Genomic DNA, 18,904 nt, shown 5'->3' with positions numbered 1-18,904 from the left:
CCCCCCCCCCTTCGACAGAGTCTTGTTCTGTCACCCAGGCTGGAGTGCAGTGGCACAATCTCAGCTCTACTGCAGCCTCTGCCTCCCAAGTTCTAGCAATTCCTCTGACTCAGTGTCCCAGGTAGCTGGGATTACAGGCACATGCCACCATGGTGGCCAGGCTGGTCTCAAACTCCTGACCTTAGGTGATCTGCCCGCCTTGGCCTCTTAATGTGCTGGGATTACAGGCGTGAGCTCCATCCTTGCTTCTTGCTCTTAAGCAGTTCTCAGGTTCTATCATTCATTCATTAAGTTATTGATTCACTCATTCCACAAATAGTTATTTAGTTACTAAGATTTTATAAAGGAGAGCAGCTATCTAGCTTCAAAAACAGTCTAGTGAGGGAGTAACGGGATATGTGCTCAGCTGTATTATAAAGCTGAAAGTGTTAAACATGAGAGAAACAGATAAAGTATAATAAAAGCTCAAGGGAGGGAGAAGTTTACATCTCACTGGGTTGGAGGGAGGGACTGGAGATAATTCTGTGGAAGTACTGGCTTTAAGCTGGTCTATAGGAATAGGATTTTAATATGTGGAGATGGGAAGGAAAAATATGCCAGGATAATGAGGAAAATATTGTGAAGCCAGAGAGTTTTGGATTTAATTCGTTGATAGGGAGAAATGGAAAGTTTTACCATGTAGTTACAAATAAACATTTATTAAACATTTAAAATGTGCCAGTCATTATACATGCTCCAGGGAGATTACTGTCATGGTGAATGAGGGCAGGGTTGGTAAATTGGAGACTGAGATTAGATAGATTAGATAATTTGGTGAGGTAAGTTATCAGTTTGCCAAGGTTTTGTATACTCTGAGCAATATTCATAGGCCTTTGTGGTCAGATGTGGTTTGTCTGCTGCTCCTCCAAATAATGACAATTACAACCAGTAATTATTGAGCACATATCAAGCATCTGAAACACATGAACTCATTCATCCTTACTACAACTCTTAAGACAGGTGCCATTATTATCATCATTTTACAGATGAGGAAATTGAGGTAACTTGCCCAGAGATGCTAAATGTGATATATACATAGTAGTCTGAATTTGAACCCAGGCCGACTGGGCTTATAATTCCCATCCTGCTATAATACTCATGGCATCTATATATACTGAGCAAGAAATGTGGAGATTTTCCTTGCTTTATTGTATTCGATGACACTTGTGGATGTAGAATATTCTTTGTAGATATTCCAAAGGATATTGTCTGAATACCACATTGCCAAACCTTAGAGGCAGAGTCATGGATGTCTCCTAATTAAGTTATCTGCAGTTCACATCCTCTGCCTGTCTTCAGTTAGCTGCCTAGTGTACTCATGGGAGGGGACAGATGACAAGAGTTTCAGGGCTTTGATGCCTGCATCCTGCCATTTCTAGAAACCCAAGGTTTTCAGCCCTATCAGTCATATGCTATTCCCTCTACCAAATTTATAATCTTAGGTATATTTGTTGTATTTTTTAAAAGCCTTCTCTCTTTGTAAGCATTATTTTTCTGGATTTTGGTTTTTTAGTTATGGTATAACTTAAAGTTTTGGTCAGAATCTGCTAAAGGTATGATGCTTTTGAATATCAATTATTTTGAGACCAAGTAAATCTCCATGACATTTAAATAAAACATCCGGCATACCTTTGCACAGGCTTGTTTTGCTTGCAGACATTAAAGTGATTCTGGGGTGTTGCCTTGTGTGGAGATTTCTTGTGGGTTACAGTTAGGGGAGACCATCATAAATCCCTGTGGGTAATCCCAAAGAGAGGCAGGTCTAAAATCTTAATGAAGTTCTTAATCTGTCTTTTACAAGCCTTCTTTCATGGTTTGGGTCCCTGCCCGTTGGCTGTTAGCAAGGGATATCCTGGGGGGTGTTAAATGTGACTTTAAAAGGCCTGTTCTTTGTATAATAAATGTTCTCTTAAAAGAAAACTAGTCTCTCCCTCCTGCCAGCCTCTAACCACTTCCTGTAAATGACAGCACATAGATCCATCTTAGTTTCACTAAGTGGAAAAATTGTTTTATTTTCATGAAAGCCGTTCCCTTCTACTTCTGTGTTCCTTCCTTCCTTCACACACACACACACACACACACACACACACACACACCCGCTGCAAATAGGCAAACTTTTTACCTGTCATATCAAGGTATAACATGCTATGTTTTGATGATCTTATGAGAATAAATTACTTTGGTTATCTTTCATTAAAGGTAGATTCAGAGGATATCTTGGTATTTGAGTGCTTTGCATTTTTTCCCCCAAATTTGTTAGATGTTTTTGAATGGCACAAACATGGTATATGATTTTCTAATTAATGATGCCAGAAGTTCTTATAACAGTTTCTAATGACTTCAGGTAGCAAATAGGGTTTTGACTTCGGGAAATGATAATATAGTGAAGGTATTTGTAAGATTGTGGAAAGATGGTTGTGGTGGCTCATGCCTGTAATCCCAGCACTTTGGGAGGCAGAGGCGGGAGGATCGCTCTTACAGCTAGGAGTTTGAGACCAGCTTGGGCTACATAGTGAGACCCCATTTAAAAAATTTTTTTTTAAATTATAGCTAGCATGGTGGTGCATGTTTATGGTCCCAGCTCCTCAGGAGGCTGACTGGTAGGATTGCTTGAGCCTAGGAGCTCAAGGCTGTAGTAAGCTATCATCACACCGTTGCATTCTGGCCTGGGTGACAGAGGGAGACCCTGTTTTGAAAAAGATAGTTGAGAAATGGTGACAGAGGCCAAGTGCAGTGGCTAGCATCTATAAACCCTGAACTTTGGTAGTCCGAGGCAGGTAGATCACTTGAGCCCAGGAGTTTGAGACCAGCCTGGGAAACATGGCAAAACCCCATCTCTGCAAAAAAACAAAAATTAGCCAGGTGTGGTGGCACGTGTCTATAGTCCCAGCTACTCTGGAGGCTGAGGTGAGAAGATCACTTGAGCCTGGCAGTTCAAGGCTACAGCAAGCTATGATTGTGCCACTGCATTCCAGCTTGGACTACAGAGTAAGACCCTGTCTCAAGAAATGGTGATAGAAACAGCACTAAAAATACAAAAATTAGCGGGGCATAGTGGCATATGCCTGTAGTCACAGCTACTGGGGAGGCAGGAGAATTGCTTGAATCTGGGAGATGGAGGTTGCAGTGAGCCGAGATCTCACCACTATACTCTTGAGCCTAGGCAACAGAGTGGGACTCTATCTCAAAAAAAAAAAAAAAAAAAACACCAAAAAAACCCAGCATTAATGGTTAATATATTCTGTTGTTGAGATTATTTTCTTTTTCTTTATTTCGTTTTTTTTTTTGAGATGAAGTCTCACTCTTGCTTGGGCTAGAGTGGTGCAATGGCGCGATCTCCCCTTATTGCAACTTCTGCCTCCCAGGTTCAAGTGATTCTCCTGCCTCAGCCTCTCGAGTAGCTGGGATTACAGGTGCCCACCACTACACTCAGTGAATTGTTTGTATTTTTAGTAGAGACGGGGTTTTCACCATGTTGGCCAGTCTGGTCTTGAACTCCTGACCTTGTGATTCACCTGTCTTGGCCTCCCAAAGTGGTGGGATTACAGACATGAGACACCACATCCTACTGAGATTATTTTCTTAAAGCCAGGTGGAACTATTATATAATAAGTCTTGTAAAGAGGAAGTATAAGCACCTCAAGTTACTTAACCTGAAGTTAGTGTACTTATTTTGACAGAATTTTTTAGCAAAGGGATAAAACATTGATTTGAAATCAGGCATATGAAAGTTCAGATATGGCCCAGTACAGTGGTTCATGCCTATAATCCCAACACTTTGGAAGCCCAAGGCAGGAGGATCACTTGATTACATGAGTTTGAGACCAACCTGGGCTATAACATATAGTAAGATCCTGCCTCTACAGAAAAAAGAGAGAGAGAGAGAAGAAAAGAAAAGAAATAAAGAGTTCAGGTATCAGCTCATTCTCTTTCTTGGATGACCTTGGCAAAATAACGTGAATTTCTGCAGCCTCAAGTGCTTAATTTATAAAATGGGGCAATGGTATATGTTTCCCAGGGAAATTCTAGGGATCAAATTAAATAACAGATGTGAAGATGCTTTATAGTAGCAGCTTAATAAATTTTAGTTTCCCTTCCAAGCAAGTCCATCCTCTTTGACCGTCACAGCCCAGGAGCACCTTCACTTCTCCACAGCCAGCAGTGTGTCATAGTCATCTTGGTGTCCATGGTATCTGGCACAATGCTCTGCATTTTTTAATGGAATGAATGAAGTGTTGTGTTTCAGAAGAGAGGGAGCTCCAGCTTAGTCTCTACTGGACTATGTCATCAGTTTTCTTTTTTAGTGCTTATTCCCTTCAGCAAACACTAGTACATTTCACATGTCAAAAAGAATTCTCTGTTGACCCTATATCTCTTTCTCTGCTCCTGTTTACAGCAAAGTTCCTTGAAAGAGTTATTTTTTTCCTGTCCCTGATTCTTATCCTCCCATTCATTAGTTCTTGAATCACTCCAGTCAGGCTTTTTCTCTACCATGCCATCAAAACTGCCTTTGTTAGAGTCACCAGTAGCCTCCACATTGCTAAATTCAGTGGTCAGTTCTCAGTCTTCAACTTGACATATTAATAGCTCTTGCATGGTTAATTACTACCCCTTAGAACACTTTCACCTGGCTTCTGGGACAGCTTACTCTTTTGGTTCTCCTTCTAATCTACTGAATCCTCTTTTTTTAGTTCCTTTTGGTTATTCTTGCTAGCTAATGTTGAAAGGTTTCCAGGACTTAGTCCTTGAACTTGATCTCTTCTCTATGTTTAGCCCCTAAATGATACCATCTAGTCTCCTGGCTTTAAAATTCCAGCTTGGACCAGGTGCAGTGGCTCATGCCCATAATCTCAGCACTTTAGGAGGCCAAGGCTAGTGGATCACCTGAGATCAGGAGTTTGAGACCTGCCTGCCTAACATGGCGAAACTGCGTCTTTACTAAAAATACGAAATTAGCCAGGTATGGTGGCACATGCCAGTAGTCCCAGCTAGTCAAGAGGCTGAGGCAGGAAAATCACTTGAACCCAGTAGTCAGAGGTTGTAGTGAGCCAAGATAGCACCACTGCACTCTAGCCTGGGCAATAGAGCTTGACTCCATCTCAGGGGAAAAAAAAAAAAATTCCAGCCTGGGTCTCTCCCTGAACTCTAGATTCATATATTCAATTGTCTATTCAAAGTTCCACTTGAGGGCTGGGCATGGTAGCTCAAGCCTGTAATCCCAGCACTTTAGGAGGCCAAGGAAGGAGGATCGCATGAGGCCAGGAGTTTGAGACCAGCCTGGGCAACATGGTGAAACCCTGTTTCTACCGAAAGAAACAACAACAAGAAAGTTTCACTTGAATGTCTTTAGGCATTTCAAATCTAATATATTCAAAAGGACATTTCTACCCTGCCCCCCAAAAATCAAACAGCCACAACCACCCTCTGCTTCTCATACCAATCTTTCCTATCTCAGGAAATGGCAGTTCTGTTCTTTCAGTTTCTCAGGTCAACACTTTGGAGTTATTTTTTATTCTTTCCCTGCTCAGTCCACAACCAGTCTATCAGCAAATCCAGATTATTCCTTCTTTATAATTATTACAGAATTTGAACATATCTTACCACCTCTATTGCCACACTCTGGCTCCACCCATCATCATTTCATAGCCACCAGTTTTTACTTGAATTATTATACTGGCATTATGCCGGATTTCCCTGCACCTACTCTTATCTCTCAATAGTCTGATGTCAATATAGTAACAAGAGCAATCCTTTTAAAACCTAAGTTAAATCACGTAACTCTCTCACACAGAGCCCTCCAAAGGCTTCCCATTCCACCTAGAATAAAAGCCAAAGGCTTTACAATGGCCTGTATAGCCATAGATGATCTGACCTTGTCACTGGCCTCATCTCCTGATACTCTTACCTTTCCTCTTTCAGGCCCAGCCATTTGTACTTGTTCTTCTTTGGCTTATCCATTCTCCAGATAGCCATGTGACTTGTTTGCTCATATTCCTTATCTGCTCAGATGTCACCTCATTAGAGCTTTCTCTGACCATCCTGTATATAAAACCATAAACTTGGCTGGATGCGGTGGCTCATGCCTATAATCCCAGCACTTTGGGAGGCTGAGGCAGGTGGATCACGAAGTCAGGAGTTTGAGACCAGCCTGGCCAACATGTTGAAACCCTGTCTCTATAAAAATACAAAAATTAGCCGGGCATGGTGGCATGCACCTATAGTCCCAGCTACTGAGGAAGCTGAGGCAGGAGAATCACTTGAATCCAGGAGGCAGAGGTTGCAATAAGCTAAGATCATGCCACTGCACTCCGGCCTGGGTGACAAAGTAAGACTCCATCTCAAAAAACCATAAACTTTCCCCCATTGACACTTCTCCTCTTCATCTCCTTTGGTATTCTCCATTGTATTTATGTGACAAGCTATGTATTTACCTGTTTGTTTTTTTTTTCTATCTTCTCCTACTAGTATGTAAGTTCTATGAGAGCGAGGTCTTTGTTTTGTTTACTACTATGTTTCTGGTACCTGGAATATGACCTGGCACATAGTATGAACTAAATATTTGATGAGTGAAATGTAGGTTAGCCCAAAATTGTAGATTATCTTAATGTCAGATTTAAAAGTTCCTATTGTATTAATGCTCCCATGAAGAGCCCTTTATTATTTTTCTGGGTAGTAGGTTATTCATATCTAAAACTCTTTCCTTGTGCTTTAACAAGCTCTAGAAAAGAGCAAAAGGAAAAAAAAAAGATTTCATATAGAAAAAAAAAGTAAAACCCTTCCCTATTGTTAGAAAAAATAAACTTGGCTGGGTGCAGTGGCTCATGCCTGTAATCCCAGCAGTTTGGGAGGCTGAGTCGGGCAGATCAACCTGAGTCAGGAGTTTGAGACCAGCTTGGTCAATATGGTGAAACCCTGTCTCTACTAAAAATATAAAAATTAGCCAGGCATGGTGGTGTGTGCCTGTAGTCCCAGCTACTTGGAAGGCTGAGACAAGAGAATCACTTGAACCCGCGAGATGGAGGTTGCAGTCAGCCAGGATCATGCCACTGAGCTCCCTCCTGGCAATGAGTGAGACTCCATCTCAAAAAGAAAAAATAAACTTGACAGATATCTAAAGCAATTTTCATTTTTAAAAGCTCGTGAGAATATAGCATCTTTATGTCATAGTGTAATAGGTACCCTAGAAATAAATAAACAGGGTCTCACTTTGTCTCGAATAAAAAGGCAGGAGTACTACAGTGGCGTGATCATGGCTTACTGCAGCCTTGACCTCCTGAACTCAAGCCATCTTCTCACCTCAGCCTCCCCAGTAGCTGGGACTATATACATGAACCATCACATATGGCTAAATTAAAAACTTTTTTTTGTAGAGCTGGGGTCCCACTGTGTTACCCAGTCTGGTCCTGAACGCCTAGGCTCAAGTGATTCTTCTGCCTCAGCCTCCTGAAGTGCAGGGATTACAAACATGAGCCACTGCATCCAGCCTGATTCAGTATTTGGACAAATGTATATAGTCATGAAACCACCACCACAATCAACATAAACAACATTTCCATCATCCCCTATAGTTCTTTTGTGATCGATCCTTTGTGGTCAGTTCCCTTCCCTCACTCTCAGCCTCTTCAATTTCTTGTTCTATAGTTTTGCTTTTCTAGAAAGTTATATAAATGGAATCATACTGTAGGTAGCCTTTTGTGTTTGGCTTTTTAAATGTAGCATAATGCTTTTGAGAATCATCTGTGCTGTTGTTTGTATCAATAGTTTTGTTCTAGTTTATTGCAGAGTATATAGTCCATTATATGGATGCACAATTTGTTTATACGTTTACCAGTTGATGGACATTTGGGTTGTTTCCAATTTTTGTATATTATGAATGATGCTGCTTTTAACATTTATATACGGGTCTTGATGTGGATGTATTTCTGTTTTTCTTGGACAGATACTTGGACAGATTGTTGGGTCCTCTGGTCTATGTATGCTTAACTTTATAAGAATTTGCCAAACTGAGTGGCTCATGCCTGTAATCCCATCATCTTGGGAGACCAAGGCAGGTGGATCACTTGAGGTCAGGAGTTCAAGGCCAGCCTGGCCAACATGGTGAAACTCCATCTCTACTAAAAATACAAAAATTAGCTGGATGTGGTGGCGTGTGCCTGTAATCACAGAACTTTGGAAGGCCAAGGCAGGCAGATCACCTGAGGTCGTGAGTTTGAGACCAGCCTGGTCAATATGGTGAAACCCTGTCTCTACTAAAACTACAAAAATTAGCCAGGCATGGTGGCTCGCACCTGTAGTCCCAGCTCCTCGGGAGGCTGAGGCAGGATAATCGCTTGAACCCGGGAGGCAAGAGATTGCAGTGAGAGGAGATCATGCCTCCCCAAATGCTGGGATTACAGGCGTTAGCCACCGCGCCCAGCCAGATGGATTTTTTAACCCTTGAAAAGTACCCCCTAAATGAGCAGTTTTGCTCTCTTTGCTTACCTTCATCACACCAAGATGTCAGGTCTGTTTCATGGGAGCTAGCTTTGTATGTATTCTCCCTATAGTGATGTTTAGGCCCCTTGCTTCTCCTCCCAGGTTGTGGATATGGAGGGGTTGCCCTCTGACAACTTCAGGGTACTTGTGGTACTCATACATCCTCATGTACTTTGCTTCCTCCCCACAAGAGGTTCCCTAGTGCTTCTGTGACTTTTTTCTTCTGGCTACATCCTGAAGTCTGGCCTTCCAAGTAGGCTGGGAATGGAAAGTTAAGAGTGTGACGTCCTCTGACAACCCTCCCTTCTTGTAAAAGGGTCTGTGGTTTGTTTATTTAAGTTGAGCAGAGGATGCCAAAGATAGAGGTTTGAGTCAGCTTGACACTGGCTTAGGCGCTCCTTTTCACTCTCCTTGTTCCTCCTTCCCTTTCCCCTCCCCCGCTGGCCAGTTGTTTCCTGGGCTTTGTCTGAGATACACTGTACAGTTTTAGTCCCAGTCTACTACTGCCCGCTGAAAAACAGTCAGAGGCGAGATGGAGGAGAAGCTGCCAGGAAGTTTCTGACAACACTAAGCTCCGGCCTCTGCCTCTGTGCTGATAGTACAGGGCAGCAGTAACCTCAGGAGAAAGGCATCCAGAGGCCTACGCTGAGCTTATTGTGGCTAACTCAAGGGAGGAGAAAGGACGAGCCTGGAAATGCCCCTCTTAGATTCATCTTATTTACCACCAACCATCTTTATTTTGACTCACATTCTTGGAGTTGCTGGTGTTCTATACTGGAAGAGGCACGCCAGAGGTAGAGCAGGTAACGAACTGGTGCCCAGTTATTCTTTAAATCTACTGTGGAGCTTTTGAGGGTGGGGTGAATGACAGAGGTCTTCCCAGTTGCTTTCCTTAAAGGGCCAGTACATCCTTCAGCTGGAGTGCTGTCAGACGTGTGTGTGTGTGTGTGTGTGTGTGTGTGTGTGTGTGTGTGTGAGTGAGATGAGGAAGCTGGTCTGCCCTGGGGCCACTTTGGGATTAGGGGCTCTTTTCTGTTCTATGAGTCTGTCTGGAGGGTGCTGGTTAGATGAGGTGATGTCTGGGCTCGAAACTGGAGGGAAGTGGCCGCTATGCTGACTTAGTCTTTCCTCAGAGAACTGAGCTCTTTCTTTACTTTCTCAATCTCAGAGTGGTTTCTTGTACCCTTGTTTTTAACTGAGAACATGCAGTAACTCTGTTACCCTCCTCCAGGTATGGATTTATGTTGGAGAAGTTTATGTTAACTTGGTGTGTTTTGGGGTGAGAACAGGCAGAGGAGGAAGGGTCAGTCAGCAGAAAGGCCCCCATCCTTGCCGAGGGGCATCCTGGAACACTGGGTGTCTGTGTTTTCTTTGATATGATTGATACTGTTCCTGCACACTTTGGCTGTGTGTATCGGAGTCATCTTGTTCAATGCAAGGAAATTAATCCCTCTCTTCCTTGGGGAATCAGGCTTTGATAATTAAAAAAAAATTTTTTTTGTAATGGTACCAGAACCCTCATTCTTCCCATATTGCTATTAGTTATATTATATTCTGTTGACTTCTAAACACTCAGAGCAGGGATCAACCCTAAGATTGGCTGATTCTGAGTCTCCATAGTTAAGGATTAATGTGGCCTAACTTTTCCTGGAGTATACCCTTGGGTCTCATTGCCTTCAGTACTCTCATTGTAATGGGCTCCCTACCTTCACACTGATGTATATAGACACTTTTTATAATGTATGTTACAAGTTAAGATGGAGATTTGATGGCTTATTACTTAAGTTTTCTATTAAAAGTTCACAAATGCCTGACAGAATTAGAATGAGATTCAATCATTCCCCAGTGTCCTTTCCAGTAAGTCCCAGAAAACTTTTGACTAAATATTCAGATCCTAGTATGTGTCTATATCAGCAAAAACACAGACAGACATTTTACAAGTATGATGGTGTGGTGGTGTGTTTTTAAAAAAGCCACCTCAAAGTGGCTTTCCTGTATCTGAACTTAAGAAAGAAAGAGATTGGCAGGCTTCAGTGGTTTGGTCCTGTTTACTATTTCACATGTAATTAGGAAATAAATATAATATAATTTAGGTGGATGCTGCTGCTTTTCTTTCCTTGTGCATTATGGTAATGTCATTTCTAAATATTAAATAACTAATAATCAGTTGTTAATATTTTTAAAGTTTATCTTTAGTGTGGGACTTTAATGGAACTTAAGAGCTATCACTATATTTTTAAGTGCTTTCTTTTTTATGTTTAGAAATATTAATTTCGTAAACAGCCATAAAGTAATTGAAATAAAAAGAAAGATACATTGTAAAAGCTTTTTCTTTTTTTCTTTTTTTTTTTTGAGACGGAGTCTCGCTCTTGTTACCCAGGCTGGAGTGCAATGGCGCGATCTCGGCTCACCGCAACCTCCGCCTCCTGGGCTCAGGCAATTCTCTTGCCTCAGCCTCCTGAGTNAATTTTATTTTTTTACTAAGACGGAGTTTCGCTCTTGTTACCCAGGCTGGAGTGCAATGGTGCGATCTCGGCTCACCGCAACCTCCGCCTCCTGGGTTCAGGCAATTCTCTTGCCTCAGCCTCCTTAGTAGCTGGGATTACAGGCACGTGCCACCATGCCCAGCTAATTTTTTGTATTTTTAGTAGAGATGGGGTTTCACCATGTTGGCCAGGATGGTCTCGTTCTCTTGACCTCGTGATCTGCCCACCTCAGCCTCCCAAAGTGCTGGGATTATAGGCGTGAGCCACCGCGCCTGGCCTAAAAGCTTTTTATTTCTATGAAACAACTTTGATTCTAATACCAAATAGTTACATCTTGAATGTGCTGTGTTAGCTTTATTTGTAAAATGACAGATGTCATTTTTCAATTGGAGATTATGGATTCCAAATCTTCTGTGGGGTTACTTAAGAGATTCTATACCCATTTTATTATAATTGCAATTTTAAGATGCATTTCATTTATTTAAAAATATTTCTATTTTTCTTTATTAAATTTTTTTTTCTGGGAAGTTCACACTGAAAAAAATACATTTTTAAAATAACATGTACACTCTAATTACCTGCCATTTGGACATCCCAGAATAAAGTTTCTCCACCATCTCTGTGTATACATTTGTACTATTTATAAATGTACACTTGATTAAAAACATGAAGATCATTTCTTCTGATCTAGTCTTTTTTTTTTTAATTGGAAGTACATACTCTATGGAGAAGAAACTATAGAACACAGGTCCTGTGCCTAATAATAATAGTAATGATTCAGGTAAAGCTCAGTTGTATGAGCTCAGGTGTTAACTGAACATAATAGTTAAGTGGGCAACTCATCTCTATGTAGTAATAATATAATACTGGTTTAGTGTGTACCAGAAGTTTTTATTCTTTTATCTCACTTTTCTATTTGTGTTTACATATTATGAAGAATGTATATAGTTTTAAATAATGAAGGCATTCGGCTTTGAAACAAATATTTCTGCTATTGTTTCAGGCTTTTGTCTCAGTTTATATGAATAATCTCTTGAAATTATTAGGCAAACAGTGAGGCTGTTATTATTTGTTTCTATTTATTTGTATGAATTGGTTTTTAGAAATTGATCCTCTGTAATAAAACACAGCATAGAAATAAACCAGATGCTGGCTGGGCACGGTGGCTCACACCTGTAATTTTAGTACTCTGGGAGGCCGAGGCTGGTGGATCACCTAAGATCAGGAGTTCGAGACTAGCCTGGTCAACATGGTGAAACCTCCTCTCTACTAAGAATATAAAAATTAGCCAGGTGTGGTGGCAGGCACCTGTAGTCCCAGCTAATCAGGAGGCTGATGCACGAGAATCGCTTAAACCCAGGAGGCAGAGGTTGCAGTGAGCTGAGATCACACCACTGCATTCCAGCCTGGGCAACAAGAGTGAGACTCTATCTCAAAAAATAAAAAAATAAAAGAAATAAACCAGATGCTGAGGTTGATATAATTAACTAATCTCCTAATTTTTGTACAAATTACCTGGTTTTGCATTTGGCTTTAAAATAAGTAACGTAAATTTGAACATAGAAAACTGGCTTACTCTAGACACCGCTTTTATATATTGCATATGTAGAGTTCCATTACAATTCATTTGAAAAAGTGTTACGTCAGAGTTGAAAATCACTGAACTTAGTCTCTGAGCTTCCTTTCAGCACTGCAGCTCTAAGACAGTGTGTTCTAGTACATCCTTATTATGCTTGTATAGATTATTTATTTCTCCCACTGTTAAAGTTGGTAACATATTCTGTTTTGCTCTTAGAGATGGAAGGAACCTTAAGCATTAACCAGTCCAACCTCCTTCTTAGTTTCTTAATCCTACTCTCATCAGAGGTCCTTCTTTTTTGCCTGAAGATCCCTGATTGTAGAACATACAACTTATGGACTGTTCGTTATCTTGGGAACTGAGGAGTTCTTTTTTAAGCTGATAATTGCCTATTGTAACTTATAACCCTTAGTCCAAATTCTGCTTAGCAAAGACCAACTATACTTAGACTTCTAGGTATTAGAATACCTTATATTTGAAAGTTATTTTCTCTAGGCTAAACATCTCTCTTTCCATTACAATATCTGATTTCTCAACTTCTATTATAATATTTCCTTCAGCAGTTAAATTTATTGTTTGTGCCTTGAAAATGTCGTGGCCACATGTGTGCATAGGGAGGTGAAGGGAATGCAGCAGAACATGGCTAAGAAATCACTTATAGTGATTGATGAGATATGATTACATAAACCACGCTTATATCAGTCAGTCACTATAAGTGTGGATGTAGCTTTTACAACCATGTCATTATCCCTTCAACAGATACAGGAAGAAGACACAGACAGTTTGTATTAAAGCCATGTAATACCTACAAAACAGGGCTTAAAAGTCAGTATTTAGAATTTTAAATAGTTTTCAATATCCCCCACCCACACTTAAATTACATATATTATCTCATCATTATGAAAACTTCCTACTGACTTAGTTTGAATCTGCATTTTTTTCTCTCTGAGACTGATGTTTCCCCCATCTTCTTCCCTTCCTCCCCAGTCTATCTTCCAACTGTAACCAGAGTAATCTTTCAAAAAAACAGAGCTGTATGTGTTACTCTCCGCTTAAAATCCATCTATACTTCCTTTCTGCTTTTAGAAGAAAGCTCAAACTCTTCAGCATGACATAAAAGAGTTTTCATTTCCATCCATCCATCCATCCATCCATCCTACTAGAAATTACTCCTTTTGAAATATAAAAGGGGCTGGATATGGTGGGTTACACCTGTAATCCCAGCACTTTGGGAAGCCAAGACAGGTGGATCACCTGAGGGTCAAGAGTTTGAGACCAGCCTGGCCAACATGGTGAAATCCCATCTCTACTAAAAATACAAAAATTAGCTAGATGTGGTGGCAGGTGCCTGTAATCCCAGCTACTCAGAAGGCTGAGGCAGGAGAATTGCTTGAACCTGGAAGGTGGAGGTTGCAGTGAGCTGAGATCGTGCCACTGCACTCTAGCCTGGGCAACAGAGTGAGAGTTTGTCTCANAAAAAAAAAAAAAAAAAAAAAAAAAAATTTTTTTTTTTAAAATAAACCTACTCCCTTCCTGTTTCACTAGTTTCATTTTCTTTCTTGGCCTTATAAGCATCCAGGACTCTATAATCATTTAAAAACTCACAGACCTAGGGCAGGCACAGTGGCTCATGCCTATAATCCCAGTACTTTGGGAGGCCAAGTTGGGTGGATCACGAGGTCAGGAGTTCAAGACCAGCCTGGCCAATATGGTGAAACCCCATCTGTACTAAAAATACAAAAATTAGCCAAGTGTGGTGGCACGTGCCTGTAGTCCCAGCTACGCAGGAGGCTGAGGTAGGAGAATCACTTGAACCCAGGAGGCAGAGGTTACAGTGAGCTGAGATCATGCCACTGCATTCCAGCCTGGCCGACAGAGTGAGACTCCTCACCGAAAACAAACAAACAAACAAAAAAAACACCTCACATCTACTAATGGATGCTTATCCTTTAGGGTAAGTAGTTGCTGCCTCTGGAAAGTCTTTTTTGACTGAAATACTAGCTGCTATTCTGTGCTGCAGTAGCACTTTGTTAATACTACTTATTTAAGCCCATATTGTCATCTTGCTTAGCTTGCCCTTCTCTCTTATACTAGTTAAAACAAGGACTCTGACTCATTTCAGTATCTCCAGTGTCTGAGGCAAAATAGATGTCAGTAAATATTACTCAAATAAATAAAAACTTGAAGACGACACTAGCTGTAAACTGTAGCAGAAACCATGTATTGTTTATTTGTTTATTAACAGGGCTTGGTTTAGTTTAATGTGTGGTCTAAGGTAGATGCTTAGTATAGGTTAATTGGATGATACAGAGTTGCCCTAGATTTTAGTTTATTAAATCTCACATTGTGATAGTGTAAGCAGGAAAAGAGCTTTATGGCTACTTGAGAAAAACATTTGAATTTTTGTGTGTTTGTGAAAGGCAGTTTTTTTTCCTCTCTAGGGTTTTGTTTTCTTTGCCTGTAAAATGAAGGAGTTGGATAATCTGATCTCTTAACTCTCCATTTCCAACATCCCACTAGGAGGAACAGCCATAATCCCTGGATCCAAACTATATAAAGTATAATCTAAGATTGCATCCCATCACCTCCGTCCTGGCATTCTTATTTAAAGCAGTTCCCTTCATCATACTATTGGGTTATATTAAATCTAAGATCAATTGTAAAATGGCCAAACCTTCCACATGAATTCTTGTTGTCTCCCTTCCAGTCACTGCTGTGCCTTTGGTCTTCTTGAACTTCAGCATAAGACTTATAGGTATCCTAGAGCCAGGTGCGGTGGCTCACGCCTGTAATCCTAGCACTTTGGGAGGTCAAGGCATGCAGATCACTCGAGGTAAGAAGTTTGAGACCAGCCTGGCCAACATGGTGAAACCTCATCTCTACTAAAAAATAAAGAAATCAGCTGGGTGTGGTGATGTGCGCCTGTAATCACAGCTACTCGGGAGGCTGAGGTGGGAGAATCATTTGAACCCAGGAGGCAGAGGTTGCAGTGAGCCAAGATCGTGCCACTGCACTCCAGCCTGGGCAACAGAGCAAGACTCCATCTCAGGAGTTAAAAAAAAAAAAAACAAAGAAGACTTACAGGTATCCTAGTTAAATTTTGTCCTGTGAGATTTTGTGCAGCCTTCTAACCTTTTGAGATTTCTTTTAGCTTTAATTCTTCCATATATGGCATTAGCTGTGTATTCTGTCTTTATGTTATCTACAAATTAGTTAAGCACATAATAGGGACTCAAAGATTTGAATAAATGGTCATATATCTAACATATCTTTGCTCAAATAACTAAAGCATCAGGATATTTAATCAAGGGAGAGTCTTTGTCTTTTCCTTTTTTTTTTTTTTTAAGAAACAAGATCTTGCTATGTTGCCTAGCCTGGACTTGAATTCCTGGGCTCAAGTAGCTGGGCCTATACCCTCTACCATGCCTGGCTCTTTTTCTTTCCTTTGCTTTTATTTTTTTTAAGATTTGTATAGTGTAGTAGAAAGACCACTCAACTTGGAATCAGAAGATGTAGGCTGTAAGCCCTTCCTCTTCTGTTTACTACTGTGTAATATTGGACTGGTCACTTACTTCCTCTGGTCTTCAAATTTCTAGGCTGTTTGAGAAGAAAAAAAACTAAAGGTCTCTTAAGTCACTGTGATTTTGATTCAGTGCGATCATCTGGCCTATTCTTGGAAGTCGTATGGAATTGTTGGTGAGAGTAGGTTGAGAGTCTGGAGTCAGATTGCCTATGTTTTTATCCTAGTTCTGCCACTACTGGCTGAGTGACATTAGTCTCTCTGGGCCTCTGTTTCCTCATCTGCAAAATGGGTTTAATTATGCTGCTTGGTTGTTTTGATTTAGTTCTGTGTGTGTGTGTGTGTGTGTGTGTGTGTGTGTGTGTGTGTGTGTGTGATGGAGTCTTGCTTTGTCACCCAGGCTGGAGTTCAGTGACATGATCTTGGCTCACTGCAACCTCTGCCTCCTGTGTTCCAGCGATTCTCCTGTGTCAGCTCCCCAAGTAGCTTGGATTACAAGTGTCTGCCCCCACCCCTAGTTAATTTTTGCATTTTTAGTAGAGGTGGGGTTTTACTCTGTTGGCCAGGCTGGACTTGAACTCCTGACCTCAAGTGATCCACCCATCTCAGCCTACCAGAGTGCTGGGATTACATGTATGAGCCACCACGTCCTAGCCTTGACTTAGTTCTTAGAACACATTCTGTGGGTGGTAAGGAGTATGTGATTGTTTGCCATCATTATTAGATTTTTTTCCACGTATCATTGAAGACTTAGTACTTTCCTGTGAACTGTTGAGATGAAATAGTAATTGTCTTTGTATTTTAATTTTTTAAATATTTTCATATATAGTTTCTCTATGTTGACCATGCTGGTCTTGAATTCCTGGACTCAAGCAGTCCTCCACCTTGGCCTTCCAAAGTGCTGGCATTAGAGGCATGAGACACCATGCCCGGCCTAGTGATTGTCTTGAACACTTGGACTCAAGCAGTCCTCCTGGGTTGGCCTCCCAAAGTGCTGGGATTACAGCCCTGAACCATCACACCAGGCCTGTTTTTATAATTAGTAATTAAGAAATGTGACAGGCTGGGCATGATACCTCATGCCTGTAATCCCAGTACTTTGGGAGGCCAAGGCAGGTGGATCACCTGAGGTCAGGAGTTCGAAACTAGCCTAGCCAAGATGGTGAAACCACGTCTAATACTGAAAATACAAAAATTAGCTGGGTGCAGTGGGGCGGGGGGAGGGGGTGGGCGGGGGCGCCTGTAATCCCAGCTGTTCGGGGAGGCTGAGGTAGGAGAATTGCTTGAATCTGGGAGGCAGAGGTTGCAGTGAGCTGAGATTGCACCACTGCACTGTAACCTGGGTGACAGAGCAAGACTCCATCTCAAAAAAAAAACAAAAGTAACAGAAGCCAATATAGAGGTATATTTAAATATATACCTTCAATTTTCTTTCTTTTTTTTTTTTTAATTATTATTATACTTTAAGTTCTGGGGTACATGGGCAGATCGTGCAGGTTTGTTACATAGGTATACACTTGCCATGGTGGTGGTTTGCTGCATCCATCGCTCCGTCATCTACATTAGGTATTTCTCCTAATGCTATCCCTCCCCAATCTCCCCACCCCCTGCTATTCCTCTCCTAGTTTCCCACTCCCAGGCCCCAGTATGTGATGTTGCCCTCCCTGTATGCGTGTGTTCTCATTGTTCAACACGCACTTATGAGTGAGAACGTGTTTGGTTTTCTGTTCTTGTGTCAGTTTGCTGAGAATGATGGTTTCCAGTTTCATCCGTGTCCCTGCAAAGGACATGAACTCATCTTTTTTTTATGGCTGCATAGTATTCCATGGTGTATATGTGCCACATTTTCTTTATCCAGTTTATCACTGATGGGCATTTGGATTGGTTCCAAGTCTTTGCTTTTGTGAACAGTGTCACAACAAACATATGAGTGCATGTATCTTTATAGTAGAATGCTTTGTAACCCTTAGGGTATATACCCAATAATGGGATTGCTGGGTCAAATGGTATTTCTATTTCTAGATCCTTGAGGAATTGCCACACTGTCTTCCACACTGGTTGAATTAATTTACACTCCCACCAACAGCGTAAATGTGTTCCTATTTCTCCACATCCTCTCCAGCATCTGTTGTCTCCTGATTTTTTAATGATCGCCATTCTAACTGGTGTGAGGTGATATCTCAGTGTGGTTTTGATTAGCATTCCTCTAATGACCAGTGATGATGAGCTTTTTTTTCATATGTTTGTTGACCTTATAAATGTCTTCTTTTGAAAAGTGTCTGTTCATACCCTTTTCCCACTTTTTGATGGGGTTTTTTGTTTTTTTCTTGTAAATGTGTTTAAGTTCTCCATAGAGTCTGGATATTAGCCCTTTGTCAGATGGGTAGATTGCAAAAAATTTTTTCCCATTCTATTGGTTGCCAGTTCACTCTATTGATAGCTTCTTTTGCTGTGCAGAAGCTCTTAAGTAAGAAAGCCAGTAGCTATCAATTCTCAGATAACTTCCGACCACATGTGGAAATACTGGCTTGAACCTTTTTCCGTCCACTCACCCTTTTCAAGATCTGCCGTTACTGGTGGATCATGACGGTCAAGAGATGAAGACTGTCCTCGCCAACATAGTGAAACCCTGTCTCTACTAAAAATACAAAAATTAGCTGGGCGTGGTGGCGCATGCCTGCAGTCCCAGGTACTTGGGAGGCTGAGGCAGGAGAATCGCTTGAACCCAGGAGGTGGAAATTACAGTGAGCTGAGAACGCACCACTGCACTCTAGCCTAGTGACAAAGCAAGACTCTGCCTCAAAA

General features: G+C 41.2%; 1 protein-coding gene across 7 annotated transcripts in view; it reads left to right on the top strand.

Annotated features, from left to right (window-relative positions):
- MACF1 (microtubule actin crosslinking factor 1) overlaps positions 1 to 18,904 on the top strand; it is a 421,177-nt gene that overhangs the window by 123,337 nt on the left and 278,936 nt on the right. The window contains exon 1 of one of the 7 annotated variants that reach the window (XM_017508011.2): positions 8,881 to 9,317. The exons of the other annotated variants lie outside the window; for them this stretch is intronic. Within the exon in view, the coding sequence (XP_017363500.1) occupies positions 9,209 to 9,317 (109 nt within the window). The 5' untranslated portion in view covers positions 8,881 to 9,208. Of the gene's footprint in view, positions 1 to 8,880; positions 9,318 to 18,904 lie in introns of those variants that run through there. 7 annotated transcript variants of the gene reach the window in all.

Source organism: Cebus imitator, unplaced genomic scaffold (genome assembly GCF_001604975.1).
Source record: "Cebus imitator isolate Cc_AM_T3 unplaced genomic scaffold, Cebus_imitator-1.0 Scaffold385, whole genome shotgun sequence".
Taxonomy (NCBI): Eukaryota; Metazoa; Chordata; class Mammalia; order Primates; family Cebidae; genus Cebus; species Cebus imitator.
The sequence above is the reverse complement of the archived record's forward strand: the minus strand, read 5'-3'. Positions and strand labels throughout refer to the sequence as shown.